This window comes from Lissotriton helveticus, chromosome 5_2 (genome assembly GCF_964261635.1).
Source record: "Lissotriton helveticus chromosome 5_2, aLisHel1.1, whole genome shotgun sequence".
NCBI classification, from domain to species: Eukaryota; Metazoa; Chordata; class Amphibia; order Caudata; family Salamandridae; genus Lissotriton; species Lissotriton helveticus.
Window position 1 is genome coordinate 10,143,495 of NC_136066.1, and position 19,839 is coordinate 10,163,333.

At 57.6% G+C, this 19,839-nt stretch overlaps 1 protein-coding gene across 1 annotated transcript in view; it reads left to right on the top strand.

Moving 5' to 3' along the window:
• The window catches only part of TTC16 (tetratricopeptide repeat domain 16), a 414,481-nt gene that overhangs the window by 368,784 nt on the left and 25,858 nt on the right, over positions 1–19,839 (top strand). The window contains exon 13 of the mRNA XM_078646652.1: positions 689–818. Within this exon, the coding sequence (XP_078502778.1) occupies positions 689–818 (130 nt within the window). The remainder of the gene's footprint in view (positions 1–688; positions 819–19,839) is intronic.

Here is a 19,839-nt window from a genome sequence, read left to right on the forward strand (position 1 = left end):
TTCTCCTACCTGGCGGCTAAAACCTGGAACTCACTTCCCATTCACCTTCGCCTCACTCAGAACCACCTAGCCTTCAGAAAGCAACTTAAAACCTGGATATTCGACAAGTAATTCCCCACCCTTCCTCAAGTGCCTTGAGACCCTCTGGGTATGTAGAGCGCTATATAAATTAATTGAATTGAATTGAATTGAATATCAACAATAAATGCAAATTATTATCATGCAACGCCATCTACCTGGACTTACCTGCTGGATAACGTAGGAAACTACAACTCGTCCAGAACGCTGCTGCAAGATTGATTCTGGACATTAGGGATTTTGATGTGCAAGGGCTGGTGAAGTTCCACCGGCTGCTGGGATGACAAAGGGTGAAGGTCAGGGACTGCCCCCTCTCTGGGGAGGATGCAGGGACTGCCCCCTCTCTGGGGAGGATGCAGGGATTGCCCCCTCTCTGGAGAGGATACAGGGATTGCCCTCCTTGGAGGAGATGACAGTCTTCTACCGAAGGGGCAGATTGCTCCTTGTCTAATGAGGGTCACAGCATTCTCCCTTTCCTGGGACACATCTTGGGGGTTGGTACATTACCCAGAGTGGAGCCGCCCTGTAGCCTTGTGGGGGGCTGGAATGCCGCACTTTTGGTATTTGGCGCCTGCTTTAGTGACTCTGTTCTGTTTCTTTCCTTCTTTAGTGGGAAGAGACCAGGAACGCCTCGTGGAGCAGAGGACGCGTCAGATGGAGGGGCCAATGGTTGTTCCAAGTTGGCTCAATGTTTGACTGATGAAGGGGTCTACACAGAGATGGTGCAGGGTCGCAAGAAGGTGAGTCCATGTGCCCCTTGGAACAGAGCTTGAAGGACTGAACAACCCTCCATCTTCACTGGTGGAGACTTCCTGTCAGAGGGGGGAGGGGCTTACAGAAGGAAGGGGGCCCTGGACCCCACACTCCTTCGGCTGGAGGACTGGACTCTTCTTCATTTGAAGCTGGCCCCTTTCCAAGAGGGTCGCTGGAGCGGCTGGCCTCGTCTTGTGGTGCTCGAGAGGCAGGAGCCCTTCTCACTGGTTTTCTGGCTTTGGGGGAATATTTTTGTGTGTGTTTTTTTGCTTATGTCGTTTATAAATCACTTTTGTTTATTAACAGCCACATCACATGTATGCACAGCATGTTGCCTCCAAGCCCTTGGGCCTGGCCACGCCGCCATGTTAACTAGAAAATACATCTCTGACAGCTTCTGCCTACACCCCTGGGGCCGGAGCCTGGTACAGGGGCGCTGATCCGCAAGACTGTGCTGGGTTTCAGGGGGGCTACATCAGGAACAGTGGTAGGAGCCGCAAATATATCAGGCACTCTCAAAATTCAGAAACACTAATATGAATAAAGAGGGCCATAGATCTGAGTCGGGGCACCCCCAGTCGTTGCTAAAGAGGGCTTCTCCATCCCCAGGGTGCCCCCCTGCTGGTGTCACCATTGTAGTGTCCTCCGGCGCGAGGTAACGGTTCAGCTTACCCGCGCCGGCGAGGTCACGTTAGGGCTGGCACGTGTCGTCACGCGCCATCTGAATAAATAAAGGGGCGTGGCCGACGCGAGTCAGTCGGAGCCGTGCAGCAAGTAACATCGTGTGTCCTAGTTATAATTATTACCGCGGCGCCGCTATACATAGCGTGAGCGCCTGGACACCATCACACTGGCGACGATGGTCTAAATGAGCCCATGCTGTGCTCAATTGTGACTCCACAGAAGGGTGGAGCACTCTCAGGGCAATTTGAGCTCCAGGCCCTCAATCACACGATCGACCTCGTGCTCCCCTGCTGGAGGGACTCCTTGAACAGGATTGCAGCTGAGGCAGTTCCTGTGGTGTTGGACCCGGCCTCATGGCGTGGTCCTACCGCTCCCGCATGGCGAGCCCAGGACGACATCGGCCCTCCACCCAGCATCGGGCAGCCCTTTTGCCCGACACTGCACGCCCCAACATTGCTGGTCCGGCCACCATCCCGGACCCCCACTACCGACCTGGCTCCATCGTGGGCCCCTCACGACATAAGCATGAGGCCGCGCCCGACTCCATCTTGGGCCCACCACGTCACGACCACGTGGCCTCTGCTCCGGCCCAGGCCCCAGCGAAGCCCAGACATCGAGGCACCAAGATCCACCCAGGTGGTCGAGTGGCCACTCGACAGATCCCGGAGAAAGGGGTGTTTCGATGGCCCTCCAGCCGTCCCCGGACGCCTGGTTTCGATCGCCCTCCGGCCTCCCTGGGCGCTGGCTCCACCCCCCTGCCGGGTGTCTGGACACCATCATCCCGGCCCTCCTGACCCCCAGGCACGAGGGTCCGGACATCAAAGGACTCCAGTCCTATATCTGGGCCAGCCCTGGATTAGGACGTCAGTTGTATCCTGGACTGGAAGCCCTGCTGACGCTGTCACGGCCGACACCAGACGAACTCATCTCCGGTAACCTGAACCATCTGAGAGCCTGCTGGCGCTGCCGCGGCCTACCTTGCCGAACCATCCGAGAGCCTGCTGGCGCTGCCGCAGCCTACCTTGCCGAACCATCCGAGAGCCTGCTGGCGCTGCCGCGGCCTACCTTGCTGAACCATCTGAGAGCCTGCTGGCGCTGCCGCGGCCTACCTTGACCGAACCATCCGAGAGCCTGCTGGCGCTGCCGCAGCCTACCTTGCCGAACCATCCGAGAGCCTGCTGGCGCTGCCGCGGCCTACCTTGCTGAACCATCTGAGAGCCTGCTGGCGCTGCCGCGGCCTACCTTGCTGAACCATCTGAGAGCCTGCTGGCGCTGCCGCGGCCTACCTTGACCGAACCATCCGAGAGCCTGCTGGCGCTGCCGCGGCCTACCTTGCTGAACCATCTGAGAGCCTGCTGGCACTGCCGCGGCCTACCTTGCCGAACCATCCGAGAGCCTGCTGGCGCTGCCGCGGCCTGCCTTGCTGAACCATCTGAGAGCCGACACCAGACGAACTCATCTCCGGTAACCTGAACCATCTGAGAGCCTGCTGGCGCTGCCGCGGCCTACCTTGCCGAACCATCCGAGAGCCTGCTGGCGCTGCCGCAGCCTACCTTGCCGAACCATCCGAGAGCCTGCTGGCGCTGCCGCGGCCTACCTTGCTGAACCATCTGAGAGCCTGCTGGCGCTGCCGCGGCCTACCTTGACCGAACCATCCGAGAGCCTGCTGGCGCTGCCGCGGCCTACCTTGCTGAACCATCTGAGAGCCTGCTGGCACTGCCGCGGCCTACCTTGCCGAACCATCCGAGAGCCTGCTGGCGCTGCCGCGGCCTGCCTTGCTGAACCATCTGAGAGCCTGCTGGCGCTGCCTCGGCCTACCTAGCTGAACCATCTGAAAGCCTGCTGGCGCTGCCGGGGCTCGAACCTCTCGGAACCCCCCAGCTCGAGGATTGAGAGCTGTGCGTAGGGTATCCCTTCCTCCGCCCAGAACTAGACTGTCCCGCTACCTACCCCCCTTTCCGAGACTTTACGGATCCTTCGATCCATCTGTATATACTGCCAAGAACCAGCAACCTTCATTACTTATAAAAGCTTAAGAACTTGATCTCTTGCGTGGTGTCCGTTTGTAGTGTTGTGATTACTCGGCTGTACGATCCTCGGAGAGGGCCCTCATTCAGGAGGCCCCTCCGTAACGCTCGGCTACTTCTCGAAGGAGAGGTGGACCTAGGGGTGGTCAGTCAGACCTCTTCTGCCCCCCAGGGTCGCCTTTCTTACATTGGTGGCAAGCGCCGGGATCCGAGCCCACGCAGATCGTACAGAGAGTAATTCACTCACTACCAAGAAACACCCACTACGACCATGAGCACAGAATTCCAGAAAGAGAAAATGGAAGACTACAGTCACAAGGAGCTAAAGCAATTCTGCAAAGAGCTAGGCATCGCTACCACTGGCTTAAGCACCAAGGAAGACTTTAAATCGGCCCTGCAGGCCTGGGTGGACGCCGGCGAGGCGCCACCCCCGAGTGAAGATAACCCGGGCCCGAACGGAGGCCCGGAGGCCGAGACGAATCCAGCGGGAGGGAGACCCGCAACCCCAGACACGGCCCTCTCCCACGAAGACGCCCGAGAACGAGAGAGGAACCGGCTCCACGAGCTGGATCTTGCTCGACTCAGACAAGAAGGGGAAATCCAACTGGCAGAAAGGAAGTTAGCTCTCGAGGAGAAAAAACTCATGCTCGAGCACGAGCGCGTCCTCAAAGAAATGGAACTTAAAGCCAAGGAAAACGAGACTGCCATCACCGGGGGTAAGACCTCACCCCCGCCGGTGGACACGAAGGTGCACATACCTAAGGATGTCGTCAAAGAGTACTATAAGAACGACGACATCCAACAGTGGTTCAAAGCCTACGAGGTCGCCATGGCCGCCCATCGAGTACCCCTCAAGGACTGGGGCGCCGGCCTGTGGGGGAAGTTTATCAACGAAGGGAGGGACGCTCTGCTGGAGCTCCCTGATACCGAGATGACCTCGTACAAGCACATGAAGACCGCCCTCCTCACTCGCTACGGACTCACCCCCGAGATGTACCGGCAGCGATTTCGAGACTGCAAGAAAATCCCCGGTACCACGTGGGTGGAGTACGTGAACTTTTACAGCAGAGCCTTCGAGGGGTGGGTCAGAGGCTGCCAGGTCACCACCTTCCAGCAGTTGATCGACCTCATTCTATGGGAGCATCTGTCCAATAACTGCTTCATCGAACTCCGGCAACACCTCCTCGACAGCAAATTGACTGAGCCACGAAAACTCGCTGTCGAGGCGGATAGATGGGTGAGCACCCGAGTTCCCCGGAGTCCACTGGGAGACTACGGCCGGGGATCCCCGGGGAACCACCGACCACGAGGCGGCGGAGTAGGCCAGAGCCGGGGTCGAGACGTCCCCCAGGGGTCCTCCCCCACCTCCACGTCGCCATCCCTGGGCCAGAGAGGGGGCCCCCCAGCCAGACCGGGGCCCCGCCCGAACGTTACGTTATGCGAATGACCCCCTCTGCCCAATGAATCAGCGACCCGGCACCACCGGTCCCCCAACCCGCCAGATCGCAGCCGCTGCCCTGGGGGAAGAAAGGAGTGAAGAGGAGGACGACAACCCCGAGCAAGCCGAGTGGGAGCCCGCCGCCATGACCTTAGTATGCCTGGGTACTCACGACCTGATCCCCCGAGGCCCAATCCCCGGCAACACCCAGAAATACCGCCAGTGGGTCACCATCAATGGACGCAGGACCGAAGCCCTCCATGACACTGGGGCCAGCGTGACAGCGGTCCGCTGCCATCTGGTGACCCCGGAACAGATCCTGCCTAATGTCCTGTGCCCAGTCCGGTCCGCAGATAACTCAGAGACTTTGTGCCAGATGGCCCGCATCCCCTTCGAGTGGGGGGGGAGTGTCGGGCGTGCTGAAAGTGACTGTCCGCGACGATGCCCCCGTGGACTGCCTCCTTGGGAACGACCTAGAAAGTTCCCCCTGGGCTAACGTCGAACGGAGAGAGCACCTGGGGATGCTAGGCCTTCCCGAGTGGGTCTGTGCGACCACCCGCTTCATGACCGCCCGAGCCTCCACCCCAGCGGGGGAAGCTCCCACCGAGGAGCCGGAGTGGCCCGCCCCTCCGCCGCACGTCGTCCCCGAGGACGCCGACCCCGAACACGGCCCCCAAGGGCCTGACCAAGAAGATCTCACCGAGCTCGACCACCTCCCAGAACTCGCCCAATGGCGCCAAGAAGGTGGCCCCACCCGCGAACAGTTCCGGCAGGAACAGAAAACCTGCCCCTCCCTCGAGGGGATTCGACAGCAAGCCGCTACCCAAGCAGCTGGAGACCCCGCGGGGTCCCACTGGATCTATTGGGACAACGACCTTCTCTACAGTGAGCAAAAGATTGCTGAACTAGGGGCCGGCCGGGTGCTGGTCGTTCCCCTCCGATTCAGAGACTTCCTCCTGAACTTAGCACATGATGTGCCCCTCGCCGGGCACCTGGGGCAGGACAAAACTTACAGCCGCCTGGTGACCCATTTCTTCTGGCCAAAAATGCGCACCGATGTGCTTAACCACTGCAGGACCTACCCGACCTGTCAAGCCAGCGGGAAGAGCGGGGGGAAAGTCAAAGCCCCGCTCCAGCCATTCCCCGTGGTAACTACCCCCTTTGAGCGAGTGGGGATAGACATCGTAGGGCCCCTGGACCCTCGAACCTCGCAGGGGCACCGCTTCATCCTCGTCCTGGTTGACCATGCTACCCGCTATCCCGAAGCCATTCCCCTCCGAACCATCACCGCCCCCGTGGTGGGCCGAGCCCTGATGAGCATCTTCTCCCGAGTCGGCTTCCCCCGAGAAGTCGTGAGTGATCGAGGCTCCAACTTTATCTCGAAGCATATGCGGTCCCTATGGCAACAGTGCGGGGTCGCCTATAAATTCACCACCCCGTACCATCCCCAAGGAAATGGACTAGTGGAACGATTTAACAGGACATTGAAGGGGATGATCAAGGGCTTAGAAGAACCACTCCGGCGCAAATGGGATGTCCTGCTACCTTGCCTCCTGTTCGCCTACCGAGAGGTACCCCAGAAGTCCCTGGGGTTCAGCCCCTTTGAACTCTTGTACGGACACCCGGTCCAAGGCCCCCTCAGCCTGGTCAAGGAAGGCTGGGAGGCAGCAGTTCGAGAGGCCCCACCCGATGTCTACCGGTACCTCCTGACCCTCCGCAATCAGACTCGGAAGTTCCGGGAACTTGCCGAGGCCAACCTGGAGGCTAGTCAGGAGGAGATGAAACGCTGGTATGACCAGAACGCCTCGTCCATCGAATTCGAGCCGGGCCAGCAGGTCTGGGTCATGTCCCCGGTCGAACCTTGTGCCCTCCAGGACAAATGGACGGGGCCCTTCAAAGTGGTGGAGCGCAAGAGCCCAGTCACCTATCTGGTGGACATGGAGTCCCCCCGGAACCCCCTCCGGGTTCTGCACGCTAACCGGCTCAAGCCACACTTTGCACGCACTGAACTGAGCCTGCTGCTAGCGACCGATGACGGAGCTGAAGACGACTCCGAGCCACTACCAGATCTCCTCAGCACCACCGAGAAGGACGGCTCCGTCGAAGGGGTCACGCTCTCCTCTTCCCTGACCCCAGAGCAGCAACAGGACTGCCGGAAGCTGCTGGGGCAGTTTGCGGATCTGTTTTCCCTCACTCCGGGGGTCACCCGGTGGTGTGTCCACGATGTAGACACAGGAGACAGCCCACCTGTAAAACACCGAGCTTTTCGAGTGCCCGACCGGGTTCGGGCCTGCATCCAATCCGAAGTGGCCAAGATGTTAGCTCTGGGGGTAGTCGAACCCTCCAACAGTCCCTGGGCCAGTACCGTTGTCCTGGTCCCTAAAGCCGCCCCCCCCCCAGAGCCGCTCCGGAGCTCCGGTTCTGTGTTGACTACAGGGGACTGAATGCCGTCATCAGGACCGACGCCCATCCCATCCCCAGGGCGGATGAATTGATCGATCGCCTAGGGGCCGCCAAATATCTCAGCACCTTCGATCTCACGGCGGGGTATTGGCAGATTGGCCTTACCCCTGGTGCACAGGAGCGATCGGCCTTCTCGACACCAGATGGCCACTATCACTTCAAAGTGATGCCCTTCGGCATGAAAAACGCACCCGCAACCTTCCAGAGACTAGTGAACCAAGTGCTGGCCGGTCTGGAGGAGTACAGTGCCGCCTATCTCGATGACATTGCGGTGTACAGCCGCCACTGGGATGAGCACCTGACCCACCTCTGGACAGTCCTGACGGCCCTTCGGCGGGCCGGACTCACCGTCAAAGCCAGTAAGTGCCAGATAGGCCAAGGGTCCGTGACCTATCTGGGACACCAAGTGGGGAGCGGCCAAGTGGCTCCCCTCCAACCAAAGATAGACACCATCCGGGCCTGGGAGCCCCCGGTCACCCAAACCGCCGTCCGCGCCTTCCTGGGGCTCACCGGATATTACCGGCGATTCATAAAGAACTACGGGAGCATTGTGGGGCCCCTCACAGAACTGACCTCAAAGGAACTACCACAGAAGGTGCACTGGACCCCCGAGTGCCAGGCAGCCTTTGAAACTCTGAAGACTGCCATGTGCACCGCCCCTGTGCTCCAGGCCCCCGACTACAGCAGAGAGTTTGTGGTCCAAACCGACGCCTCAGAGCACGGCATCGGGGCGGTCCTGACCCAAGTTAACTCCGAAGGCATCGACCAGCCCGTGGCCTTCATCAGCCGACGCCTACTGGCAAGAGAGCAGCGATGGAGCACCATCGAGAGGGAAGCCTTCGCCATGGTGTGGGCCCTCAAGAAGCTCCGGCCCTACCTCTTCGGCACTCACTTCCGAGTGCAGACCGACCACCGGCCCCTGCGGTGGTTGATGCAGATGCGGGGAGAAAACCCGAAACTGCTGCGCTGGTCCATTTCGCTGCAGGGGATGGATTTCACTGTGGAGCATCGCCCCGGCAACGACCACGCCAATGCTGACGGCCTGTCCCGATTCTTCCGCCTCGGCGAGGAGAATACCCAAGAAGATGGGTGACTCTCCCCTGCCTTCAGCTGGGGGGGACGCGTGTTGGACCCGGCCTCATGGCGTGGTCCTACCGCTCCCGCATGGCGAGCCCAGGACGACATCGGCCCTCCACCCAGCATCGGGCAGCCCTTTTGCCCGACACTGCACGCCCCAACATTGCTGGTCCGGCCAGCACCCCGGACCCCCACTACCGACCTGGCTCCATCGTGGGCCCCTCACGACATAAGCATGAGGCCACGCCCGACTCCATCTTGGGCCCACCACGTCACGACCACGTGGCCTCTGCTCCGGCCCAGGCCCCAGCGAAGCCCAGACATCGAGGCACCAAGATCCACCCAGGTGGTCGAGTGGCCACTCGACAGATCCTGGAGAAAGGGGTGTTTCGATGGCCCTCCAGCCGTCCCCGGACGCCTGGTTTCGATCGCCCTCCGGCCTCCCTGGGCGCTGGCTCCACCCCCCTGCCGGGTGTCTGGACACCATCATCCCGGCCCTCCTGACCCCCAGGCACGAGGGTCCGGACATCAAAGGACTCCAGTCCTATATCTGGGCCAGCCCTGGATTAGGACGTCAGTTGTATCCTGGACTGGAAGCCCTGCTGACGCTGTCACGGCCGACACCAGACGAACTCATCTCCGGTAACCTGAACCATCTGAGAGCCTGCTGGCGCTGCCGCGGCCTACCTTGCTGAACCATCTGAGAGCCTGCTGGCGCTGCCGCGGCCTACCTTGACCGAACCATCCGAGAGCCTGCTGGCGCTGCCGCGGCCTACCTTGCTGAACCATCTGAGAGCCTGCTGGCACTGCCACGGCCTACCTTGCCGAACCATCCGAGAGCCTGCTGGCGATGCCGCGGCCTGCCTTGCTGAACCATCTGAGAGCCTGCTGGCGCTGCCGCGGCCTACCTAGCTGAACCATCTGAAAGCCTGCTGGCGCTGCCGCGGCTCGAACCTCTCGGAACCCCCCAGCTCGAGGATTGAGAGCTGTGCGTAGGGTATCCCTTCCTCCGCCCAGAACTAGACTGTCCCGCTACCTACCCCCCTTTCCGAGACTTTACGGATCCTTCGATCCATCTGTATATACTGCCAAGAACCAGCAACCTTCATTACTTATAAAAGCTTAAGAACTTGATCTCTTGCGTGGTGTCCGTTTGTAGTGTTGTGATTACTCGGCTGTACGATCCTCGGAGAGGGCCCTCATTCAGGAGGCCCCTCCGTAACGCTCGGCTACTTCTCGAAGGAGAGGTGGACCTAGGGGTGGTCAGTCAGACCTCTTCTGCCCCCCAGGGCCGCCTTTCTAACATGTGGCCTCTGCCAGTGCCTAGGGGAAGGCAGTGAACCTGCACTGGGTCCAGGTCCAGGCCTGTGCCGGTGTACCCCACAAGATACCATCGGGGTGAGTAGAGGACAGCCCCAAGGGTGTGTGTGAGTGCAGCCGGCCCCGAGAAGCAAACCCTGTGACATTGCAAACACCCTCGACCAGGCCAATACCAGCGCGCCCAGGAAGGAGCCAGTGCTCGTGCCGCGAGGAGGGTTCATGCTGCGCCAAGATGGCGTCAATCCCCGCCATTGAGCCTTTTGTGGTGGATGGGGCTCCATCGTCCCTTTCTCTGCGTTGGAGAGACTGGACTGATCGTCTCCAGATCTACTTCGAAGGGGAGGGCACAGCCTGTGAGAAGCGCAGAGCTCTACTCCTCCACCTAGGATGCAAAGACATCCACCGCATCTACAAAACCTTGGTAGATGCTACGCCAAAGACTTATCACACCCTCCTCAACGCCCTAAATGCGCATTTCGAACCGATGGACGAACAACGACTATGAAAGATTCATTTTCCGCCAGGCCAAGCAGGAAGCGGAGGAGTCGTATGATGCTTTCCATGGAAGGTTGTAAAAGTTGGCTAGCACGTGCGGATTCTGCGATGAACAGGAAGAAATCTGTGGGCAGATAATCCAAGGGTGTTACTCATCCAAACTCAGAGTCACCATCATTCAGGAAGACGGCAAACCGTTAGCGGACATCCTCACCCTGGGCCGCTCCGAAGAACTGTCGCTGGCCAGAGCCTCCCACATGGAAGCAGCCCTCCATCGACAGGTCAAAACGGAACAAGTCAACATGGCGGAGAAAGCCAATGTGGTAAGGCCAAAAGCATGCCCAACGGCCGGGAAGAAACAGCAGGACAAGCGGAAGGACTGTGGATACTGCGGTGGCCCACCCCACCGCATGCAGGACTGCCCGGCGAGGAGGAAAGAAGTGCAGTTCGTGAACCACTATGCAGCGGTGTGCCGGTCAGCGAAAGCAAAGAAAGAAGCTGCTCAAGCAGTCGTGGAGGAACGGGACAGCGAGGACATGGACGAAGACACGGGCGATTACCCGATCCACTATGTGTTTGCGATTGATCAGCCGCAACGGAAGAAGCGACGCCTCCCAAAGTGCAGGATCAAGATTCATCAACAGGAGGTGAGAGCCACCATCGACACCGGAGCATCCATTAAACTGATGGCCGCGAATGTGTACAACCAGCTTAGCAATCGGACCCCCTTCGTGAAGCGAGGATCAGAGTGTTTGCGTACGGCCAGAAGACACCTATTCCGCTGATAGGATGCTTCAAGACTGAACTGCAACACCAAAGCTTTAAAATCCCCACCACCGTGTATGCCACGAAAGAAGGCAGTGGCATGCTACTGAGTGGACAGGCGGCGGAAGAGCTGCGACTCATATTGTTCGCCATGGCAGTACTAGAGGAAGAACTCGAAGCCATCATGGAAGAATTCGGTGACGTCTTCAAGGGCATCGGATGCCTGAAGAGGAAAGAAGTCTCCCTCCATATTGACCCGTCGGTTCAACTAGTGGCACTGAGACATAGGCGTATCGCATTCCACCTGAGGAAGAAAGTCGAAGAGCTAGAGGCGTTGGAGAAACAAGGTATTATAGAGAAAGTCAGTGAGCCCACCCCGTGGGTATCTCCGATCGCAGTGGCCCGGAAACCGAAGCAGCCGGGGCAAGTCCGCATCTGTGTGGACATGCGCCTTCCAGATGCGGCGGTGAAGAGAGAACGCCATTTAACCCTGACCATCGATGACATACTGGGAGAGTTGAACGGTGCAATATGGTTCTCGAAGATGGACCTCCGGTCCGGTTATCACCAACTGCCACTACATCCGGACTCTCGATACATAACCACCTTCTCCACGCATGTAGGCCTCAGAAGATACCTCGAGTGCCGCTGAGGTGTTCCAAAACACCATCCGCGAGGTCCTCAGCGGACTCCCAGGAGTTCTAAATGTAAGTGATGATTTACTCATCTACGCATCATCAATAGAAGATCACCACCAGAGACTGAGAGGAGTCCTACAAAGGATCAAAGAATTCGGTCTGACCCTACACTGTGAGAAGTGTCAGTTCCTGAGAAACAAGATCAGCTTCTTTGGATACACATTCTCCGATCAAGGAATAGCCCTGGATCCTGACAAAGTGAGAGACGTCCAGGAAGCCCCAGCCCCCTCCAACATCTCGGAAGTAAGGAGTTTCCTGGGGATGGTGAACTTTTGCGGACGCTTTATCCCCGACCTCTCCAACCTCACAAAACCCCTCAGAGAGCTGACGAAGTCCACCACCACGTGGCAGTGGGGCCCGGAACAGGAACAGGCTTTCAAAGCCACAAAGTCAGCCTTATCGGCGGTCACAACCCTGTCCTACTTCGACCCTACCAGAGCCACCAATGTTGCAGTGGATGCCAGCCCCTACGGACTGGGAGCAGTCCTAGCCCAGCTACAGAGCAACGGAGAATGGGTGCCAATTGCGTATGCCAGCTGTTCCCTAACGGACACGGAGCAGAGATATTCGCAAATAACGGGAGGCAATCGCCATCCACTGGGCCTGTCGGCACTTTCATGTCTATGTCTACGGCCATCCTTTCACAGTCTCCACAGACCACAAGCCGCTCATACCCCTGTTTCAAGGTTCGGTGTCCAAACCTCCACCGAGGATCGAGAAGTGGATACTTCAATTGCAAAGGTACAACTATCGGGTGGAGTACAAATCCGGCTCATCAAACCCAGCAGACTAACTCTCGAGACACCCCCGCGCAGCCACTAAAGCGGAAAGAGAGGATGCAGAGGACACTGAGGAGTATGTCCGGCTCGTACTGGAGAGGTCACGGCCTCTGCCCATGAGCCTGGAAGCCATCGTTGAAGCCACCGTGGGAGACGAATGCCTACAACTAGCCGCTGAGGCCATCCAATCAAATGACTGGCGCCCTGTTCAAGCCACCCTGAGTAGGCAAACACCACAAGCCAAAGCGACACTAGAGTCAATGATGCGGGTGAAAGATGAACTGTCCATCGACAGCCGAGGCTGCCTACTACGAGGACCGCGACTGGTGATGCCATTCAGCCTAGCCCAGCAAGCCGTGGACCTGGCACACCGAGGACACCAGGGCATGGTGAAAACCAAGAGCCGGCTGAGAGCCAAGGTATGGTTCCCCGGAATGGACCCCATGGTAGAGCAGACGGTCAGAACATGCACCTGGTGTCAAGCAGCAGGACAGCCAGATCGCCCTCACCCAGTTATCACGGAGGAAAACCCCCAAAGACCGTGGGAATGCGTAAGTGTGGATTTTGGACACCTCCCGGATGGGCGCTATGCACTAGTGATCATTGACGACTTCACAAATGTTAGAATTGGGAGTCTTTGGTTGGCGCAGTGCAGCACTGGCGACAAGCAGGGACCCTTTCCTCTAAGTCAGGGCAAAGGATTACTCACAGAAATAACCCCTGCTCACCCTCTAGGTAGTGTGGCGCAAGCAGTCAAGGCTAATCTCTAGAGCACATAGGGTTAAACATCTGCAGTATCACACACAATAACCATCAACCCACCACACAATGACACCAAACTGTATTCTTGTAAAAATATATCTCTTTTATATATCTTTAAAGCAGGCTTGTAAATATGGTCTTTGTACAGTTCAAAATGGTTCCAGTTACTTGTTCAGGTTGTACATATACTCTTTAAGCAGTGCCTAGTAAATACAGTCTTTTAGCTTTCAAAAAGTGGTTCCAGTTACTCTCTAGATATGTCACAGGTTTCAAAGCATTAGTCGTTCTTATTCCGCTTTAAACATAGTTCTTAGTGTGCTCGTGATTACTCTTGGACCGATGTTACTGGGTGAAAAATGACCTTTCCCAGCTTAACTTTAGGCTTACAATGGTCCAGGCACCGTGTGCTGCGTGTGGACCCCTTTCGTTCCCTTTGGTGCGCTTCACAGAGCTGTAGATCGTCTAGTTCGGGAAATCCAGCGCGGCCCCGCTAAGCCTCACGCATCTCGCGTGAGACGCGTATGGCGCTGAGGAAGGGGGGCGAGGCGTACTGTGCGCTGGAGCTGTGCGAGTCGTACCGAAGCTGGGAGACAGGATGGGGATGTCTCGCAGGTACGGCCGCACAGCGGAGGGGCCTCAGGGGGCTCGAGGGAGTGCGCGCCTCACGGACTTCGGGTCCTGAGCGCCGCGCACTTTGCACACAGAGTCACAGTACCTTCTTGGGGGGGGGGGGGGATTCGAAGGGCCCAGCAGCGGGGGTCAGTTCTGATCACGTCGCGGTGCTCCTTGGGGGCAAGGCGGGCTACGGCTCGTCAGGCGTAGGCGCAGGCTCTTCCAGGACGGGGCGTTGTGGGGCAAACAGACGTACCCGCAGCGCACGCTTCGACCCTGGAGGGGGAGCAGCTGCAGGGACAGACAACCCACGCCAGCAGCAACTTCCTTCAGGGGGGGTAGCGCCCACTGTTCCTGGGGCGCAGTTCAGGGGGCAAGTTCCACAGCAAGCCCTTGGAGATCTTGGTAAAAGTTTGGCACAAGTTGAAATGAGGCAAAGTCTTTCAGTCTTTCTTCTCCTGCTCTCCTTCAGCAGCAAGGCACCCACCACAGGCCAGTCTCTTGGGGTCAGAGTCAGTACTTCTCCATGCAGCTTCCAGGGTCCTCCTCTTCAGGCAGAGCTTCTTCTTTGCGCAAACAGGATCTAATTTACAAGGAGCAGGGCTCCTACTTTTATACACCATTTCTTTTATCTTCTCAGGCCAGTGGGGCCTCTGCATAATTCCTTTCAGTCTCTGAGCACTTGTTGGGTGTACTCGGGCTGCTGCTTTCAGTGTGAGGGGCAGGCACATCATACGCTCCACAGGGAGGTGGAGCCATCATTGTGTGGACAGGGGCAGCTAGGAGTACCTTGGTGACAGTGCTTCGCCCTTCCTGGTCCAGGTGCAGGGCAGAGTCATCAGTCGCTCCCCAGGGGGCGGAGCCAGCATTGTGGTGGCAGAGCACAGCCCTATTCAGAGTCCAGGGGCACTCCAACCACCCACTCGGGTGTAATCCCCCTCCATTCACCACCTGTCATCTCCCAGCCCTGTCACTCACACATCCCAGACAGTCAGATACACACCCAAGCAGAGGCGGGCTGAAATGGTTAGGCAAGCAAATGCTAACTTTCTAAAAATAGCATTTGCAAACACAGGATATTAAAATAAACTTTACTAAAAGAAGTATTTTATTATTCTGAGTTCAGGCATACTAAACATTATTTTCTACCATGTTCCCTGAACCTGCTGGGATTATAGAGTGTAATAATTCCAGCAGCCCATCTGGCCTAAAGGGAACAGGTAGCCTTACAATAGTGAAAAACAAATTTGGCTGTAATTCACTATTAGGACATGTCACACTCATCAGGGCATTTCCTACCTTACAATGCACCCTGCCCTTGGGCCTACCATAGGGGTGACTAATATGAAGTTAAGGGAAGGTTTAGAGGCGGGCAAGTGTGTGCACTTGCCCAGCCAGCATGACAGTACCAGACTGCACGCAGGTTCTGCAATGGCAGACCCTAGACACATTTTAAGGCTGCAAGCTCTGGCACTCCTGGTGCCCCTTACTGGGGACTGACAGTAAATCCAATGAACCAATCAGGTATACCAATCACAGTTATACTTTTCATAGGGAGCACTTACACTGCGGCATGGGTTGACCGTGGCGCAGTGCCCTGAGCGGCGGACACCAGCAAAAACATCTGTGGCACATCAGCAAAAAGTGGAAGGGAAACTCACGCCAAAGGTGCCAGGTCTAACAACAAAGTATCTAGAAGTAGAGATTATTGGAAGCCAGCCAGCCACCGAGGTTATCACCAAGTTCGAGAAAACCATTGCCACGCACGGAATATTTGAGGTGGTCAAGACAGACAATGGCCCCCCCTTCCAGGGACAGGAGTTCGCAGACTACCTAAAAAACTCGGGAATCCGTCACCGGAAAATAACTCCACGCTGGCCCCAAGCCAATGGGGAAGTGGAGAGATTTATGCGCACGCTCAACAAGACCATACGCATCGCGCATGCTGACGGGTCGCCACTGGAGAGGGCCATTTACAGCTTCCTGAGGGAGTACCGGCTGACGCCTCACCTCACAACTGAAGCAGCACCAGGGCCGGCAACCATGGGCCGAGTAGTGAGAGACACTATCCCGAGCCACCCAAACTGGACCCCGGCCCAAGTGGACGGAGAGAGAACCCTGGCCAATCGGACCTATTCCAACGACCAAGACCAAGCCAGTAATCGGAGACGAGCCAAGGAATCCGACATTCAAGTAAGAGACAGTGTGTACATCAAGGACAGATATCCAGGGAGCAAATTCCGACTTCCGTTTGAGCACAGGCCTTGGACAGTGCTCCGCCGAACTGGCACCATGGTGACAGCCCAGAGGGGAACCGAAGTAGTCACCCGCAACATCTCATTCTTCAAGAAGGTACATCCCGGAACACCAGATCGGCAAGAACCAGAGTGCTCGGGAGCCAGGCCAAGTCGACCGACGGATGAAGGCGGTTCTGAATTGCAAGAGCAGTACCCCGCCGAAGATGAAAACTTGATGAACCAGGACACTCAGCTTTTAACGGTAACTTGATGAACCAGGACACTCAGCTTTTACCGGTAACTCCGAGGGAGGGCCTTCTGAGCTCTCCGGTGAGATCCCCGGTGTTGGAAATGGGATCCCCGGCTGGCCAGGGCTTTCGCCAAAGTCAGTCAGAGACCACCACCCCCAAGTCAGGGCAAGGGAGTTACACGCCAAGATAACCCCTACTCACCCTCTAGGTAACGTGGCGCGAGCAGCAAGGCTAAACTTGGAGGCGATGTAAGTTAAGTATTTGCACACGCACCCCAGCAACAACACCCAAAGGCCCACCACAAAGGAAACTCCACACAAGGTTATATAAAAATAGCCTTTGTATTACACCAAAACACATTAGATAAAACACACTTTACAATGTGCCAGAGGCACGGGCAGAATTTACAAGGGATTATTTACAAGACAGGGCCACCTGGACCACTGTCAGGAATCAGCACTTTTAGAAGTAACAATACAATACTTGTAGGCCTAGAACTTAGAACATAGCCTATCAGACAGTACCTTCCGTCCTGGTTGCACGGGATAATGCGAGTGACCTCCTTAGTAAGCTTGAGCGGGCGGCCCAGCGAAGCGGCACGACTCAGGGGAGAGTGGTGCGGCTCGAGGCTTGGACGGGCGGCCGGCAAGGTACAAGCGTTTCTCTGGGGCGACCAATGTGTGCGGCTCAGAAGAGGAGGGGGATGCAGGATGTGGGCGGCCCAGCGAAGCGGCGCGGCTCAGGGGAGAGTGGCGCGGCTCGAGGCTTGGACGGGCGGCCGGCACGAGCTGCCGAGGGGAACGAGCGAGGCACACTTCAGCGAGGCCCCAGGGGCCCAGGGAGATCAGACAAGTCCCAGCAATTTGGCAGGAAAGGCACCATAGAGTCCACTGGTCCTGGGACTCTGGTCAGGGGGCAAGCTTAGTATCAAGCCCTTGGGATCACTTATAACAGAAGATCACTGTAACAAAAAAATAGGACATAAAGCACACAACCAGTACCCACTGGTAACTGGTAGGTCCCCCCTACGCAATCCTAACCACCCTAGGAACAGGTCACGCAGGGAACCAGGACCTTACTAGCACCACCTGCACTAGCAAGAACAACCACCTCAGTATCACAATACAAGTAGGGGCATAGACCTGGGGACAAAACACATGATGCAGAACCTACATTCAGCGGTGTAAGGAACACATGACGCATCAACACACGTTCAGCGGTGTAAGGAACAGGGCACATAATGTATCAACAACACATTCAGAGGTGCAGCAAAGAGCACTTTGCAGAAATCACAGTAACATGAACTTACATCAGAGTCCAGGGTCCAGGTTGCGCCACTTGCGCCAGACCTAAACGTAGCAGCTGCCCACTACTTGCTGGGCAGCTGAGGGACAGGACGGGGGCCTAAACGCTGCAGCTGGCACTAAGTGCTGCGCAGCTGGGGAAAGGCCAGGGATGAAGGAGTGCGCCTCACTCCCAAAGTCCAAAACATGTCCCTAGAAAAGAAAAGACCTACACGGTGCAGCTGCCCACTAATTGCTGGGCAGCTGGAAGACAAATCTGCGCCAGGGGCCCTCACTGGCCCCTCGGGAACACTGCGCCACATTGAGCCATCTGGCTTCCAAAATACCTGGGCACCTGAGCCTCTCAGGGCTCAACAAATATGCCCCCATGAGCCTCACTGGGCTCACACTGCAAGGAATGCCCGGAGCCTCACAGGCTCGAAATAGGGATGCTGCTGAGAGCCTCTCTGGCTCCAAATATGCATTGCCGTTGGAGTCCCCCTCTCTGGGGACTCGGAGTGAACAAACTGCAACAACCAAGAGCCTCTCGGGGCCCGGGGAGCAAGTGGGGCGCCTGGAGCCTCCTCGGGCTCCCAAAACAACTAACTCCGCGGAAGGGAGGGGGCGGGCACCGGCAATGTGCCCCGACGCCCCCCCCTCTCTTTAGCACACACACGGTCCCCACTCACCGGTCTGCCCTCACAGGGTCGTCTTCTCCATGCGGCGGGCTCTCAGTGTCCAGGCGGCGGTAGCGCTCGGCGGGGCTCTCTCTCCTCATGGGAGCCCCGCCTTCCTCATGCGCCCGCTTCGCTGTTCCCCGGTCCGCCATCTCGGGACCGGGCCTTCAATGGCTCGCGCTTTGCCTGGTTGGCGGCCCCGGGGCTCCCCTCAGCTCATGGGAGACCCGGGCCGCAGGTAGACTTCACTTCTCTCCTTCGGGGCAGCGCTGGCCAATCACAGCGCGGCGGCGGGCGGGACTTCCTCCGGCAAACCGGAAGTCCCGCCCCGCATCAGGCACCGTAGTGCCTGACTTCCTGTTTTGCGGCGCTCGGGCCGCGGCGGTGATTCTCGGGGGCATTTACGAGGGGTGGCCTCCCTCGAGGGGCATTTAAAAGGTACCAGCGAGGTGGGCACTCGCTCAGGACCAGATAAACGGGGTGGCACCCGCAATTTAAGAATAGAGCACAACGAAGCACTCTGGGGCACCAAAGGGGGCAGGAGCGCTTCCCTCCGAGGGAAAACGACAGCGCTCTGCCCAGGCAGGCAAAGTAAAGCGCTCACGGGGCGCTAAGGGCAGCCACAGCCCTGGGGCAATAATCCAGCGCTCCCTGAGAGAAGGAAGCGCTTCCAGGCGCTAGGGCAACAGCCAACAATCAGGTCCTGGTAGAGTCCAGGACAGCAGAAGTCCAGGGGCTGGGCAGGGCTCAGGGAGGCAAGCCATCCCTGAGCCCAAGCAGCAGCACGCCCCTGGCAAATTCAAGCAGCAAACAAGAACATTTTTCAAGAGGTCACAGCCTCCTTTTATACAGACAAATCCTTTGTCTAAGGGCAGGGTGGGGGCGGAACCAGTCGCAGCTGGTTCTTGAGTACTCTTGATGGCCCAACCACCCATTTCATTCACTGGGGAGGCTAGGGTCATCAGTCACACCACAGGGGGGCGGAGCCAGCATTGTGTGGGGAAAACCCAGCCCATCCAAGACACAGGTACACTCCTCCCACACATCACTCATGCTAATCTCACACTCACCACCGGGCAGACCCATCCAGACTTCCTGGAGCCTGGCATGCCAGCCAGCTCCAGCCAATCACACTTCAGCACCCTCACTGCACACATATCTCAATGTCCAGAAGTAGTACTTCCCTTCTAGACACATACAAGCCACACATACCGTTGCGCAGCATTCATTCCCACGAGTTCACACATACCAAACTCGAGCCTGCACTCCCCACGCATCAGGAACTACCAGGGACACAGATATTCCCCATGCATTCCTATGGGAGGGCAGGCCAATCTCACACACGCACTCAGGGAGAGCACGCACTTTACACTGCGCCACAGTGCTAAAGTGCGCAAAGACCAGGAATCACTATAATTCAAGGCAAAAAGTTCAGGGGTG